This window comes from Engystomops pustulosus, chromosome 9 (genome assembly GCF_040894005.1).
Source record: "Engystomops pustulosus chromosome 9, aEngPut4.maternal, whole genome shotgun sequence".
In the NCBI taxonomy this organism is placed as follows: domain Eukaryota; kingdom Metazoa; phylum Chordata; class Amphibia; order Anura; family Leptodactylidae; genus Engystomops; species Engystomops pustulosus.
The window spans coordinates 25,832,865-25,850,595 of NC_092419.1; the positions used below are offsets into that span (position 1 = coordinate 25,832,865).

The 17,731-nt window shown below is 47.8% G+C and overlaps 1 protein-coding gene across 2 annotated transcripts in view; it reads right to left on the reverse strand.

The window, feature by feature from the left end:
• Positions 1–17,731, reverse strand: part of LOC140076579 (class I histocompatibility antigen, F10 alpha chain-like) — a 197,545-nt gene that overhangs the window by 26,449 nt on the left and 153,365 nt on the right. For both annotated transcript variants that reach the window (XM_072123162.1, XM_072123161.1), the window contains exon 2: positions 12,896–13,007. In XM_072123162.1, the coding sequence (XP_071979263.1) occupies positions 12,896–12,953 (58 nt within the window). In that variant the 5' untranslated portion in view covers positions 12,954–13,007. The remainder of the gene's footprint in view (positions 1–12,895; positions 13,008–17,731) is intronic.

Consider the following 17,731-nt stretch of genomic DNA (forward strand, 5'->3'; position numbering starts at 1 on the left):
GTAGACAATTAACAATTAGTGTCTTGGTGACTCCCCCTATATAAGGCCGGAGCACACACAACACTTGTATTTCTTTTTCTCTTAGGTATGACAGAAGAGTTCAGGTCCTGTGTGTCTACACAGAAAGAAAGAAAAACCAAACAACTATCCAGATAATAAGTTTTCTAGGTCCGCTGTGTCTTTACACAGAACACTTGGATGGAGCGGCCCGGGCTGTATACGCTGCATGCGGTCCCTCGTCCTGGAGGAGCCTGTACAGCTATCCTGTCCTTACAGGGGCAATAGCTGAGGCTGTGGTGTGTATCTACCACCATGTACCCGGCACATGAGATCGCTCCTGCATCTCCCACCTGCTGGGCCTTGTGGTTCATCACCGTGCGTGCCTCACCAGCAGACGCCTGGATCCCCTCCTGCATAGGCTGCAGCTCAGGCTGTATACCATAGCACTGCTGGTCTCTGGCCTGGAGGAGCCTGTACAGCTATCCTGCCCTTACAGGGGTAATAGCTGAGTGCTGTACATGAGATCGCTCCTGCATCTCCCACCTGCTGGGCGTTGTGGTTCATCACCCTGCGTGCCTCACCATCAGACGCCTGGATCCCCTCCTGCATAGGCCGCAGCCCAGGTAAGAGCCTGTACAGCTATCCTGTCCTTACAGGGGTAATAATACAGACTGTGCTGAGTATATACCACACATCACTGACACATGAGATCACTGCTAGTATCTCCTACCTGCTGGGCCTTGTGGTTCATTAACCCTGTATGCCTCACCATGGCTCCTGCATAGGCCACAGCCCAGCGCTGCTCCTGGTATTAACCATTTGTTCCCCTGGATGGAGGCCGCACATTGTATCAGTGAGTATATCCAGGCTGTATACCGGCCGCTGGTCTCTCATCCTCCTGTGATATGTTTTACGGATTTTTAACCTGTTTTCTCCTGCTGGAGATGTCTGCATATTGTACAGGATTTACACGGTTACCACATGTTGTACAGAGATTTCTGCATGTCCTGCTATCACTTGCAGTACAGGGAGCATTACATGTCAGCTCCTGGGATATAGACTGTCAGCTCCTGGGATATAGATTGTCCTGTCCTGGACATTCTGGTGTTTCTTGTGCACATGTGTCGGCCATTGCTATGTATTGGTGCATTTTCAATTTGCATTCACCTGTTGCAGTCATATCATGCAACCTCACAGCAGGTCTCAGCTGCCAGATAACCTCTGCCCTCTTCAAGACAAGGTAAGAGGAATGTTCCTATGTATTGCTGCTGAATGCATTGGTATAATGACTTACTGCTGAATGCTCAGGTCTCCTATGTATCCCTGCTGAATGCATTGGTATAATGACTTACTGCTGAATGCTCAGGGCTCCTATGTATCCCTGCTAAATGCATTGGTATAATGACTTACTGCTGAATGCTCAGGTCTCCTATGTATCCCTGCTGAATGCATTGGTATAATGACTTACTGCTGAATGCTCAGGGCTCCTATGTATCCCTGCTAAATGCATTGGTATAATGTCTTACTGCTGAATGCTCAGGTCTCCTATGTATCCCTGCTAAATGCATTGGTATAATGTCTTACTGCTGAATGCTCAGGTCTCCTATGTATCCCTGCTAAATGCATTGGTATAATGTCTTACTGCTGAATGCTCAGGTCTCCTATGTATCCCTGCTAAATGCATTGGTATAATGTCTTACTGCTGAATGCTCAGGTCTCCTATGTATCCCTGCTAAATGCATTGGTATAATGTCTTACTGCTGAATGCTCAGGTCTCCTATGTATCCCTGCTAAATGCATTGGTATAATGTCTTACTGCTCAATGCTCAGGTCTCCTATGTATCCCTGCTAAATGCATTGGTATAATATCTACCTGCTCAGTGCTCAGGTCTAGAGATGAGCGAGCACTAAAATGCTCGGGTACTCGTTATTCGAGACGAACTTTTCCCGATGCTCGAGTGCTCGTTTCGAGTAACGAGCCCCATTGAAGTCAATGGGAGACTCGAGCATTTTTCAAGGGGACCAAGGCTCTGCACAGGGAAGCTTGGCCAAACACCTGGGAACCTCAGAAAAGCATGGAAACACCACGGAAATGGACAGGAAACAGCAGGGGCAGCATGCATGGATGCCTCTGAGGCTGCTTAAATGCACCATTATGCCAAAATTATGGGCAACAGCATGGCCATGACAGAGTGACAGAATGAAGCTAGATAGCATCTAAAACATCCAATAATTGACCCTGACACTATAGGGGACGGCATGCAGAGGCAGCGGCAGGCTAGAGAGTGGCATGGCGACATACCCTAAATGGACTCAGGCTTCAAACCAATGGGTGGCAGAGAGGAACCAAAGGAGGTGAGCAAGAAGCGCTCAAATAATATCGGTACATGATAAAAGTTTGCCAGTATATTTTGTGGATTACACAGCAGGGTGGCGACAAAGTTAACAAGTTTGATGTGGAAGCCATGAAAACAACCCAAAATTCTGCCAGACACAGCTCGTTTGATAAGGGGACCATGTATGGAGGCAGTGAACTAGTAGTAGATTAAAGGTGCTGCAGTTCAAACTATGTTAGTTGGTTCTTGGCATGGAGCTGGCGCTCCGCTGCCAGGCGAGCTTTCGCCAATCCAAGCCCCTGTCTCTAGGCTACTCCCCAAACAGCACTTCTAAGAACCTTTTGTATAAGATCAAGTGTAGTAGCGTTCTTATAAGTTTGGGATATGGCGGGTGAGGGGAATGTAAACATCTGCGCAAGAAGCGCTGAAATAATATCCGTAAATGGTAAAAGTTTGCCAGTATATTTTGAGGATTACACAGCAGGGTGGCGACAAAGTTAACAAGTTTGTTGTGGAAGCCATGAAAACAACCCAAAATTCTGCCTGACACAGCACGTTTGATAAGGCGGCCATGTATGGAGGCAGTGAACTAGTAGTAGATTAAAGGTGCTGCAGTTAAAACTATGTTAGTTGGTTCTTGGCATGGAGCTGGCGCTCCGCTGCCAGGCGAGCTTTCGCCAATCCAAGCCCCTGTCTCTAGGCTACTCCCCAAACAGCACTTCTAAGAACCTTTTGTATAAGATCAAGTGTAGTAGCGTTCTTAAAAGTTTAGGATATGGCGGGTGAGGGGAATGTAAACAGATGCGCAAGAAGCGCTGAAATAATATCCGTAAATGTTAAAAGTTTGCCAGTGTATTTTGTGGATAACACAGCAGGGTGGCGACAAAGTTAACAACTTTGATGTGGAATCCATGAAAACAACCCAAATTTCGGCCTGACACACCTCGTTTGATAAAGGGACGATGTATGGAGGCAGCTATATGGACGACTTTTGGAGGTAGCAATGGAGACAACGTGTGGAGGCTGCTATGGAGACAATTCAATTTAGATAGTGCCTGTATGTGGCAGTCCAAAAAAGTTTTCAAACCAGAGGAGCAGGTAGGTGGCCCTCCAGAAAAATGGAATAGATTGAGTGCCTGTATGTGGCAGTCCAAAAAAGTTTTCAAACCAGAGGAGCAGGTAGGTGGCCCTCCAGAAAAATGGAATAGATTGAGTGCCTGTATGTGGCAGTCCAAAAAAGTTTTCAAACCAAAGGAGCAGGTAGGTGGCCCTCCAGAAAAATGGAATAGATTGAGTGCCTGTATGTGGCACTCCCAAAAATTGTTTAAAACAGAGGACCGGGTCGGTGGCCCTCCAGAAAAATTAAATGCATAAAGTACTATAGCTAGAGCCAGTGGGCCCTGTCAAAAAATAGCCAGTTTCCTCTGCTTTACTGTACAAAGAGGAGGAGAAGGAGGAAAATGAGGAGGAGGAGGAGTGGATAAATTATTCAGGTTGAGCTTCCTTCACCTGGTGGAGATTGGAAATTAGGAGAAATCCAGGCTTTATTCATCTTGATAAGCGTCAGCCTGTCAGCGCTGTCAGTCGACAGGCGTGTACGCTTATCGGTGATGATGCCACCAGCTGCACTGAAAACCCGCTCGGACAAGACGCTAGCGGCAGGGCAGGCAAGAACCTCCAAGGCGTACAGCGCCAGTTCGTGCCACATGTCCAGCTTTGAAACCCAGTAGTTGTAGGGAGCTGTGTGATCATTTAGGACGATGGTATGGTCAGCTACGTACTCCCTCACCATCTTTCTGTAAAGATCAGCCCTACTCTGCCGAGACTGGGGACAGGTGACAGTGTCTTGCTGGGGTGACATAAAGCTGGCAAAAGCCTTGTAAAGCGTACCCTTGCCAGTGCTGGACAAGCTGCCTGCTCGCCTACTCTCCCTCGCTACTTGTCCCGCAGAACTACGCACTCTGCCGCTAGCGCTGTCAGAAGGGAAATACTGTTTCAGCTTGTGCACCAGGGCCTGCTGGTATTCATGCATTCTCACACTCCTTTCCTCTCCAGGGATGAGAGTGGAAAGATTTTGCTTGTACCGTGGGTCCAGGAGAGTGAACACCCAGTAATCGGTGCTGGAATAAATTCTTTGAGCGCGAGGGTCACGGGATAGGCAGCCTAGCATGAAATCTGCCATATGCGCCAGAGTACCAACGCGTAAGAATTCACTCCCCTCACTGGCCTGACTGTCCATTTCCTACTCCTCCAACTCCTCTTCTTCTGCCCATACACGCTCAACAGTGAAGGACTCAACAATGGTCCCCTCTTATGTCTCGCCAACATTCTCCTCCTCTTCCTCCTCACCCTCCTCCACCTCCTCCGATATGCGCTGAGAAACAGACCTAAGGGTGCTTTGGCTATCAACAAGGGAATCTTCTTCCCCCGTCTCTTGTGAGGAGCGCAAAGCTTCCGACTTCATGCTGACCAGAGAGTTTTTCAACAGGCCAAGCAGCAGGATGGTGAGGCTGATGATGGCGGCATCGCCACTGACCATCTGTGTTGACTCCTCAAAGTTACTCAGCACCTGACAGATATCAGACATCCACGTCCACTCCTCATTGTAGACTTGAGGAAGCTGACTGACCTGACTACCAGTTCTGGTGGAAGTTGACATCTGGCAGTCTACAATCGCTCGGCGCTGCTGGTAAACTCTGGATAACATGGTCAGTGTTGAATTCCACCTCGTGGGCACGTCACACAACAGTCGGTGAGCGGGCAGTTGGAGGCGGCGCTGCGCTGCCCTGAGAGTGGCAGCATCTGTGCTGGACTTCCTGAAATGCGCACAGATGGGGCGCACCTTCGTGAGCAAATCAGACAGATTGGGGTATGTCTTGAGGAAACGCTGAACTATGAGATTTAACACATGGGCCAGGCATGGCACATGTGTCAGTCTGCCGAGTTGCAGAGCCGCCACCAGGTTACGGCCGTTGTCACACACAACCATGCCTGGCTTCAGGTTCAGCGGTGCCAGCCACAGATCAGTCTGCGCCGTGATGCCCTGTAATAGTTCTTGGGCGGTGTGCCTTTTATCGCCTAGGCTCAGCAGTTTGAGCACCGCCTGCTGTCGCTTAGCGACGGCACTGCTGCTGTGCCTAGAGCTACCGACTGATGGCGCCATGCCCACGGATGGTCGTTCGGAGGAGGAGGTGGAGGAGGGGTGGGAGGAGGAGGAGGCATAGTAGGCCTGAAACACCTGGACCGAGGTAGGCCCCGCAATCCTCGGCGTCGGCAGTATATGACCAGCCGCAGGGTCAGACTCGGTCCCAGCCTCCACCAAGTTAACCCAATGTGCCGTCAGCGATATATAGTGGCCCTGCCCGGCAGCACTCGTCCACGTGTCCGTGGTCAGGTGGACCTTGTCAGAAACGGCGTTGGTCAGGGCACGGATTATGTTGTCTGACACGTGCTGGTGCAGGGCTGGGACGGCACATCGGGAAAAGTAGTGGCGGCTGGGGACCGAATACCGAGGGGCGGCCGCCGCCATGAGGCTGCGAAAGGCCTCGGTCTCTACTAGCCTATAGGGCAGCATCTCCAGGCTTAGCAATCTGGAGATGTGCACATTAAGGGCTTGGGCGTGCGGGTGGGTTGCACTATATTTGCGTTTCCGCTCCAGCGTCTGGGGTATGGAGAGCTGAACGCTGGTGGATGCTGTGGAGGATCGTGGAGGCGACGATGGGGTTTTTGTGGCAGGGTCCTGGGCAGGGGGCTGACTATCAGCTGACACAGGGGAAGGAGCAGTGGTGTGCACGGCCGGAGGTGAACGCGCTTGTTGCCACTGAGTGGGGTGTTTAGCATTCATATGCCTACGCATACTGGTGGTAGTTAAGCTAGTAGGGGTGGAACCCCTGCTGATCCTGGTTTGGCAAATGTGGCACACCACAGTCCGTCGGTCATCCGGTGTTTCCTTAAAGAACCTCCAGACTTCTGAAAATCTAGCCCTCGCCGCAGGAGCCCTCGCCACGGGAGCTTCACTAGTTGACACATTTGGCGCTGATGCACCAGGTCTGGCCCTGCCTCTCCGTCTGGCCCCACCACTGCCTCTTCCAACCTGTTCTGGTCGAGGACTCTCCTCCGTCTCAGAAGCACTGTGTTCACCCGGCCTCTCAACCCAGCTTGGGTCTGTCACCTCATCATCCTCCGATCCCTCAGTCTGCTCCCCCCTCGGACTTCCTGCCCTGACAACAACTTCCCCACTGTCTGACAACCGTGTCTCCTCATCGTCGGACACCTCTTTACACACTTCTTCCAGTACGTCAACAAGGTCATCATCACCCACAGACTGCGACTGGTGGAAAACCTGGGCATCGGAAAATTGCTCATCAGCAACCGGACAAGTGGTTTGTGACTGTAGGAAGGGTCCAGAAAACAGTTCCTCAGAGTATGCCGGTTCAAATGGCAAATTTTGCTGGGAGGGGGCAGACTGGGGGGGAGGAGGCTGAGGTGCAGGAGCTGGAGGAGTGCCGATTTCGGTGACATGGGTGGACTGCGTGGAAGACTGACTGGTGGACAAATTGCTCGAAGCATTGTCCGCAATCCACGACATCACCTGTTCGCACTGTTCTGGCCTCAACAGTGCTCTACCACGAGTCCCAGTAACTTCAGACTTCAGAACCTAGGGAGTGTAGCTCTGCGGCGTTCCCCTGCTCCCTCATAAGCAGGTGGTGTCTCACCCCGCCCAGGACCACGGCCTCTGACCCCTGCAGTAGTTGGACGCCCACGTCCCCGCCCTCGTCCTCTACCCCTAGCCCTCGGGTTAAACATTTTGAAAATGAGAGTTATAACTTTAACTTTTTTTTTAACTTTTTTTTTGTGTGTTTTTTAGTTTTTAAAACCAAACGATGCTATCCTATTGCTATGGCTATTTTCTAGCCAAGTATGAAAGCACACTACTATGCCAGATGAGATGACGCTGAGTTATGAAAAAAAAAAACGTAAAATAAAAGGAAATGGCAGACTGTGCCTAATTGAAATACAACCCCGGGCCCTAATAAATTTTCCCACTTCGGTCTTTGCGATGGATATGTGCGTCACTAAGCGCAAAACACAGCGGTCGCAAGTCTCACTCCAAATTGCTCCCAATTTGCTAGTAGATGCACTGCAGCAAGTACAGCCACCAGCAGATCAACCAGAAATCAAATATATATAACGCTACTGTAGGTGTAAGTAAGCCGTTTGGATTCTCCTATGGCTATTTTCTAGCCAAGTATTAAAGCACACTACTATGCCAGATGAGATGACGCTGAGTTATGAAAAAAATAAACGTAAAATAAAAAAGGAAATGGCAGACTGTGCCTAATTGAAATCCAACCCCTACTAAATTTTCCCACTTTGGTGTTTGAGGTGGATATGTGTGTCACTAAGAGCTAAACACAACGGTAGCAAGTCCCCCTGCTAATTCCTCACAATATGGTACTAGCTGCACTACTAGTGCCAGCAAGCCCAGCCACAAGCAAATAAAAAAAAAAAGTATAACGTTATTGTAGCCCTGAGAAGGGCTGTTGGGTTGTTGTAGAATCACTCCTGCCTAACAGTAAGCTAATAGAACACCCTAACGCTTTCCCTGACCAGCAGCAGCTCTCTCCCTAGCGGCATCCAGACAGAGAATGATCCGAGCAGCGCGGGCAGCGGCTAGTCTATCCCAGGGTCACCTGATCTGGCCAGCCAACCACTGCTATCTACGTGTAAGGGTACCACGTCATGCTGGGTGGAGTGCAGAGTCTCCTGGCTTGTGATTGGCTCTGTTTCTGGCCGCCAAAAAGCAAAACGGCGGGAGCTGCCATTTTCTCGAGCGGGCGAAATACTCGTCCGAGCAACGAGCAGTTACGAGTACGCTAATGCTCGATCGAGCATCAAGCTCGGACGAGTATGTTCGCTCATCTCTACTCAGGTCTAATGTCTCCTATGCTACCTTGCTAAATGCATAGAACTTTATTGCATTTCTAGCCACTCCTGCGCCCTGACTCCAGGGTTTATATGCAGAGTCTGTGAGCTCTGCTTGACTAATCTTACCGGTATTTCATGTGTATAATCTGTGATCTTTACACTGGATTTACTAACCATTTTCTCTGGACTCTGCCTCCGGTAGGTGGGGAGCATGCACTCTGCCCCCGGTAGGTGAGGAGCATGCACTCTGCCCCCGGTAGGTGAGGAGCATGCACTCTGCCCCCGGTAGGTGAGGAGCATGCACTCTGCCCCCGGTAGGTGAGGAGCATGCACTCTGCCCCCGGTAGGTGAGGAGCATGCACTCTGCCCCCGGTAGGTGAGGAGCATGCACTCTGCCCCCGGTAGGTGAGGAGCATGCACTCTGCCCCCGGTAGGTGAGGAGCATGCACTCTGCCCCCGGTAGGTGAGGAGCATGCACTCTGCCCCCGGTAGGTGAGGAGCATGCACTCTGCCCCCGGTAGGTGAGGAGCATGCACTCTGCCTCTGGTAGGTGAGGAGCATGCACTCTGCCTCCGGTAGGTGAGGAGCATGCACTCTGCCTCCGGTAGGTGATGAGCATGCACTCTGCCCCCGGTAGGTGATGAGCATGCACTCTGCCTCCGGTAGGTGATGAGCATGCACTCTGCCTCCGGTAGGTGATGAGCACGCACTCTGCCTCCGGTAGGTGATGAGCACGCACTCTGCCTCCGGTAGGTGATGAGCACGCACTCTGCCTCCGGTAGGTGATGAGCACGCACTCTGCCTCCGGTAGGTGATGAGCACGCACTCTGCCTCCGGTAGGTGATGAGCACGCACTCTGCCTCCGGTAGGTGATGAGCATGCACTCTGCCTCCGGTAGGTGATGAGCATGCACTCTGCCTCCGGTAGGTGATGAGCATGCACTCTGCCTCCGGTAGGTGATGAGCATGCACTCTGCCTCCGGTAGGTGATGAGCATGCACTCTGCCTCCGGTAGGTGATGAGCATGCACTCTGCCTCCGGTAGGTGATGAGCATGCACTCTGCCTCCGGTAGGTGATGAGCATGGCCTGTGTGTTATACACTGTACCCACATCCTTTGTCTGGTGAGATGTGCAGGTATCTATGATCTGTATACATAGTGACATACTGTAATAATGATACAGAGCAGACTGATAACAGAATCTCTAGGTTCTGCTTCTATGTATGTTCTCCATAGTCTGCTCTACATGAATGGCATTGGAGAGTGATCCTCTCATATCCCGGCAGCAGCACTCCTCATACAGTGATGTTACCTGCATATGGCTTGTCTGTACACATCTTTACCTCATTCTAATGTGTCCTTTGTGTTTTCACTAGACGTCCTCTCCTAAGCGGCTGTCACAGACCCCTATGAGAGATGAAAAGAGGAGGAAAACTAGGCAGAGGTTATGTCCTCACCCATTGTCTATTAAGAATGAGTCTTGTATCTATTCTCCTGTGTTACCCCAGGATACAGATCCAGAGATCCACACAGATCCCAGGCCCAAGCCTTCTTATCATGGATCATGCCTGTGCAGCGCTGCGTAATCTGTGTGCGCTATATAAATAAAGAATTATTATTATTATTATTATTATCATCTCCAGACATCATTCTCTATTGAAGATTCTTGTTTATAGGAATATTAAATCTCAGAGATTAAATCTGATGACCCAGACCAGATCTTCCTCCTGAGGAAGGAGAATGTAACCACCAGTGGAATCCACTAAAGATCCTGAAGGGAAACGACAGGGAAAGGATGACTCTACTTTCCAGTCACTGATGATGACGTCTTCCCTACTCACCCAGTCCTGTCTATATATTTTCAGCGTGGATGGACCACACCTGATAACGGCATTAGAGGTCCAGTGACCAAGGGATGAAATCCTACTCTGTACCACCACTGGCCATGTGACCTGTCACAATAGCGTTCTGATGCTTCTATTACCAGCATTAAGGATTCCTCTGAAGTCCTGGCTGCTTTGGTCGTGGCAAGAAGAGCTGTATGGACAAAGCTCTGGAGTAAGGACGCTCCACCAAAAGAATTATTTGAATTTTCAAGATCTAAAGACTCAAAAATCCAGGAAGAGCAGGAAGAGTTTGTCGTTCCATCACATCGACTTGGTACACAGGGTCGGTTCAGACACAGGCAACACCTTCCATGAGTAGGTAAAAAGCCACTTAACTCAAAACCGTGGGAGTTAGTGCATCTGGCCTGGTGGAATATCAACAATAAGAAGGAGGTCCTTCTCTTCAGATTGGCCAAAGTCTTTATCAGACGCCTGGTGTCCTCTACAATACATCAAGTATAGACTCTGTAACCTTCCCATCTGACAGATCCTGACCAGCAATCTGCTAGTTGTATATCTCTGCCTCAGAGGTATCACTGCGCAGCATCATCTGTCCTATCAGATCTTCATATTCCCATCTGTCCTATCAGATCTTCATATTCCCCTCTGTCCTATCAGATCTTCATATTCCCATCCTGCCTCCACATCGGGAGAACATCGGGATAGCGCTTCAGACTCCTGCCCACTGCATTGCCAGTCACGTCATTAAAGGTTCCATACCTGGAGGACTGGTTATTTCCATGGAACTTCTGAATCTTCAACTTCAAATTTGAAGAAGAGTAATGAAAGTCTAGAAATGTATTTTTGGAAATATTTCCCCTGATATCAGCTAACAAAAGTTAGTGAGTGACAAGAGCACTGGCCGAATGCCTGGCACCATAGATGTAGTGCAATGAGTAAAGCCCATAACTGAAGTGAAGGAACCAGTCCCAATAATTTATGGCAAGGAAATGCTGGATTCTTCATCCTCGCACATTAGCCAGAGGGATACGTCTTCCTGAGGCTGGGGTCCCATGTAGGAGATGATGAGGATCATAAGTCTTGGAACACTCAAGAGAAGATATTGTCCTCTATTCATCGGGAGCTGTGAGCCAATCAGACCAGAGTTACAATACTTCTATGTTATTATTCTAACGCGTCTTTCTCGTCTGCAGCAATCACAATGTGCTGCTGCATACATAAGTCATTTACTATAAAAAGGTTCCTGAAGTCTCCAACTTACAAGAGAATGCAAAACCCTGCACTAAGCAGAGGCGAATCTTCAGCTGTTGACACTTGATATCCTTAGCGAGTATTCTGGATATCAGAAATATCAGTGGCGTTACTATCGCTGTACCAACCGTAGCAGTGATGCTAATGGCCAGCCCAGGACACACGACCGAATCATAAATTATGCATGTCGTGTACCTAGGTGGGCCTGGCCCTATTGACCAAAGCTGCTGCAGCCGCAATGCTGAGAGGGCTGCCCGTCCCTAAGCCTTCCGCATTTGGCTCCACCTGTGTGTCCAGGCAGCGGCCGTCCTATCTTCTTCCTGCATGAAGACATGTGACGTCACATGACACATCCTGGCCAGCGCTGAGTGGAGGTCCAGGGCGCCTACTCACAAAGGATATATCTTCTGGCTGCACTAAAGGCCTAAGGCCAGAAGAATCCTCAAAAGCCGCCGATCATGTTCATGCTTGATTGCCACGACATCGTCCAGGAGGACTGCAGATCTCCAAGCAATGTCCTTCAAGGATTCCTACCAGAAAGCATCATGTTACTTTCCTGCTCAGCCTTCATCCAACCATTTCTACAGTCTTCAGAACAATTCTTTTAAACAATACATTTTCAAATAATTTTTATAAGGGGGCAAATTGTCCACATGGATCATTGACTCCATGAGATGTTCTCTGGTCATGAAGCTCCAGACCAGCTGAGAGCCGACTCTACATCAGCTTCTTTATCTGAGCTCTGTCACGTCTATCAGTCCTACAGAGCAGCCACGTGGTCCTCTCCATCCCCATCTATAAATCTCTGCAGGATGGACTTCTCTGCCTCCTAATGCTTCAGCCTTACACAAGGCGGTGCTTCAGCACTCGACTAAGATCCCTCCCCATATGTACTGCTTGCTAAGTCCCATATGTGTGCTGCCAAACGGACGAAAAAGGAGGAAATTTGCTTACCGAAATTTCCATTTCTTTTAGTCCGTGAGGCAGCACAGCTTTCCCGCCCTTAAATGATGAAACGTTATTGCTATATACCATACAAGGGTTGTGTGTGCGCTCCGGCCTTATATAGGGGGAGTCAGCCAAGACACTAATTGTTTAATTGTCTACTACTGCTTGTTAACCTGTTCTCTTCCGAGTTGTACCTAGGGGATAAATCCCATATGTGTGCTGCCTCACGGACTGAAAGAAATGGAAATTTCGGTAAGCAAATTTCCTCCATACTAGATACATAGGAGATAATAATTGTGTAATATAAGGTATAATAACTCACCACAATACACAACATACTAGATACATAGGAGATAATAATCGTGTGATATAAGGTATAATAACTCACCACAATACACAACATACTAGATACATAAGAGATAATAATCGTGTGATATAAGGTATAATAACTCACCACAATACACAACATACTAGATACATAAGAGATAATAATCGTGTGATAGAAGGTATAATAACTCACCACGATACACAACATACTAGATACATAAGAGATAATAATCCTGTGATATAAGGTATAATAACTCACCACAATGACCGGCAGACAGGTGCAGGAGCAGCACAATGAGGGGGTACATCTTTCTCATCCTGGGGGGTTATTTGGGGGGACCCCGAGTCACAGAACACAAGTGTCTCCAGATACAAACGCAGCTGTAACTCTGTATCACAGTGACTGGAGGCGAAGCTCAGCTCTGATTGGACGCTACTTACACTTTCCTCCAATAGGAGAGAGACTTTCCCGCTGCTCAGCAGTTACCGGGCAGAGTGAGGCTGGAGAGGTTACACTCTGGAGAAAGTGAAAGTAAAACTGGAGATTTTCGAGAAATGCTGAAGATTTATGGGAAACTTGTCGGGGAGTATTCACACCTTCAGTTTGGCAGATGCAGTTTTCAGAGCCAAAAGCGGGTGTTGATGATAATGGGTGAGAACATATCACTGAGCGCTGCTCCTCCTCCTCTATTCTCACTCCACTCCTGGTTTGGACATCAGAAACTGCATCTGAAAAACTGAACGTGTGAACGCGTCCTCAGAGCTCAGGAGGGATAAGACGCAGTCACATAGTGAGCGGATGAAGCCATAAGACACATTGGCATTGGGGACTGTATTTTTAAGTCGCAGAAGTGGTAATTCTAGTGCTAAGAGACAACCCGGAGGAGACTCCTCCTACATAGAACATCTCTGATTCCCCTGACAGCAATAACAGCAGCATCTGAGGGGTTAGACGGCAGAAGTCTGTGTTCTCCCTGAATTCTTGTTACTTCCCCTCAGGAGTAATGGAGAAGTATATGAGGTCTATGTTCCCAAATATCCAATTATATGATCTGTACACTGGATATATATGGACGCTGTACTATAGAGATGGATGGAGGCAGGGCCGATTCTAGCATATTTGCTGCCTGAGGCGAATATTAAAATGCTGCCCCCCCCCCCGCTCCCTGTTAAGTAAATCCTTAAACTTTACTAACAACTAACAACCCTACAGACAGCTCCCTGACACTGTGTGACTGACTACAGGATCTGAGAGGCATTGGTGGCATCTAATACCTTATAGATGACAATCTCTTCCATCAGGAGGACTTCATTCCGGGTTCTCCAATCCATGACGTATCGCGGCTGAGCTCACGGCCGGATATCTTCAGCTCCGTGCAGCATCTCCACCCGGGGTCCCTAAAAATACCACAGTCGCTTACAGTATAAAGTCTCCTGGAAAACAACACTGTGCTCCTAAATAATATATACCCCTCACAACACAACTGATCGCACGCTACCCCACTTATAAAACATCCCTTCATTATATATATTCTACTGGAATTATAGCATGCTAAGCACAAATCAATATACAACACCCCCAATTTATTATTACAGACCCCCCCCAACATTTGGTTTACATGATGCAAAGTAATCTGTATCCTATAACTAATAAATATATAGCACCCCCTAATGAATATATATATATATAATACATTTATTTTTATATATCCCTGCTCTCATATATTTAAAGGCCTCGTTATTCACCACCCAATTAAATTATATACAGATCCCCTACAACTTAAATAAAATCTTGCCCCACATATACAGTCCCCTCCCAGCTTAGTAATATACTGTATCCCATATACAGCCCCCCCAGCTTAGTAATATACTGTACCCGATATACAGTCCCCTCCCAGCTTAGTAATATACTGTATCCCATATACAGACCCTGCAGCTTAGTAATATACTGTATCCCATATACAGCCCCCCCAGCTTAGTAATATACTGTACCCGATATACAGTCCCCTCCCAGCTTAGTAATATACTGTATCCCACATACAGCCCCCCCAGCTTAGTAATATACTGTATCCCATATACAGCCCCCCAGCTTAGTAATATACTGTATCCCATATACAGCCCCCCAGCTTAGTAATATACTGTATCCCATATACATCCCCCCAGCTTAGTAATATACTGTACCCCATATACATTCCCCCAGCTTAGTAATATACTGTACCCCATATACAGCCCCCAGCTTAGTAATATACTGTATCCCATATACAGCCCTCCCAGCATAGTAATATACTGTACCCCATATACAGCCCCCAGCTTAGTAATATTCTGTATCCCATATACAGCCCTCCCAGCTTAGTAATATACTGTATCCCATATACATCCCCCAGCTTAGTAATATACTGTATCCCATATACAGCCCCCCAGCTTAGTAATATACTGTATCCCATATACAGCCCCCCCAGCTTAGTAATATACTGTACCCGATATACAGTCCCCTCCCAGCTTAGTAATATACTGTATCCCATATACAGACCCTGCAGTTTAGTAATATACTGTATCCCATATACAGCCCCCCCAGCTTAGTAATATACTGTATCCCATATACAGCCCCCCAGCTTAGTAATATACTGTATCCCATATACAGCCCCCCAGCTTAGTAATATACTGTATCCCATATACATCCCCCCAGCTTAGTAATATACTGTACCCCATATACATTCCCCCAGCTTAGTAATATACTGTACCCCATATACAGCCCCCAGCTTAGTAATATACTGTATCCCATATACAGCCCTCCCAGCATAGTAATATACTGTACCCCATATACAGCCCCCAGCTTAGTAATATTCTGTATCCCATATACAGCCCTCCCAGCTTAGTAATATACTGTATCCCATATACATCCCCCAGCTTAGTAATATACTGTATCCCATATACAGCCCCCCAGCTTAGTAATATACTGTATCCCATATACAGCCCCCCCAGCTTAGTAATATACTGTACCCGATATACAGTCCCCTCCCAGCTTAGTAATATACTGTATCCCATATACAGACCCTGCAGTTTAGTAATATACTGTATCCCATATACAGCCCCCCCAGCTTAGTAATATACTGTACCCGATATACAGTCCCCTCCCAGCTTAGTAATATACTGTATCCCACATACAGCCCCCCCAGCTTAGTAATATACTGTATCCCATATACAGCCCCCCAGCTTAGTAATATACTGTATCCCATATACAGCCCCCCAGCTTAGTAATATACTGTATCCCATATACATCCCCCCAGCTTAGTAATATACTGTACCCCATATACATACCCCCAGCTTAGTAATATACTGTATCCCATATACAGCCCCCCAGCTTAGTAATATACTGTACCCCATATACATACCCCCAGCTTAGTAATATACTGTACCCCATATACAGCCCCCAGCTTAGTAATATACTGTATCCCATATACAGCCCTCCCAGCATAGTAATATACTGTACCCCATATACAGCCCCCAGCTTAGTAATATTCTGTATCCCATATACAGCCCTCCCAGCTTAGTAATATACTGTATCCCATATACATCCCCCAGCTTAGTAATATACTGTATCCCATATACAGCCCCCCAGCTTAGTAATATACTGTATCCCATATACAGCCCCCCAGCTTAGTAATATACTGTACCCCATATACATCCCCCCAGCTTAGTGATATACTGTACTCCATATACAGCCCCCCAGCTTAGTAATATACTGTACCCCATATACAGTCCCCCAGCTTAGTAATATACTGTATCCTATATACAGCCCCCCAGCTTAGTAATATACTGTATCCCATATACAGCTCCCCAGCTTAGTAATATACTGTACCCCATATACAGCCCCCTCCCAGCTTAGTAATATACTGTATCCCATATACAGCCCCCTCCCAGCTTAGTAATATACTGTATCCCATATACAGCCCCCTTCCAGCTTAGTAATATACTGTATCCCATATACATCCCCCAGCTTAGTAATATACTGTATCCCATATACAGCCCCCCAGCTTAGTAATATACTGTATCCCATATACAGCCCCCCAGCTTAGTAATATACTGTACCCCATATACAGTCCCCCAGCTTAGTAATATACTGTATCCTATATACAGACCCCCAGCTTAGTAATATACTGTATCCCATATACAGCTCCCCAGCTTAGTAATATACTGTACCCCATATACAGCCCCCTCCCAGCTTAGTAATATACTGTATCTAGAGATGAGCGAACATGCTCGTCCGAGCTTAATGCTCGGTCGAGCATTAGGGTACTCGAAACTGCTCGTTACTCGGACGAATACTTCGCCCGCTCGAGAAAATGGCAGCTCCCGCCGTTTTGCTTTTTGGCGGCCAGAAACAGAGCCAATCACAAGCCAGGAGACTCTGCACTCCACCCAGCATGACGTGGTACCCTTACACGTCAATAGCAGTGGTTGGCTGGCCAGATCAGGTGACCCTGGGATAGACTAGCCGCTGGCCGCGCTGCTCGGATCATTCTGTCTCTGGATGCCACTAGGGAGAGAGCTGCTGCTGGTCAGGGAAAGCGTTAGGGTGTTCTATTAGCTTACTGTTAGGCAGGAGTGATTCTCAAAGAACCCAACAGCCCTTCTTAGGGCTACAATAACGTTCTACTTTTTTTATTTTAATTTGCATCTTTTACCATTTTGTGAGGAATTAGCAGGGGGACTTGCTACCGTTGTGTTTAGCTCTTAGTGGCACACATATCCATAGCAAAGACCGAAGTGGGAAAATTCAGTAGGGGTTGGATTTCTATTAGGCAATAACTCAGTGTCATCTCATCTGGCATAGTAGTGTGCTTCCTTTGATACTTGGCTAGAAAATAGCCATAGGAGAATACAAACAGCTTCTTGAAGCCTACAGTAGCGTTCTATATATTTGATTTCTGGTTGATCTGCTGGTGGCTGTAGTTTCTGCAGTGCATGTACTTGCCAATTCTGAGCAATTTGTAGTGAGACTTGCGACCGCTGTGTTCTGCGCTTAGTGGCGCACATATCCATAGCAAAGGCCGAAGTGGGAAAATTCAGTAGGGGTTGGATTTCTATTAGGCAA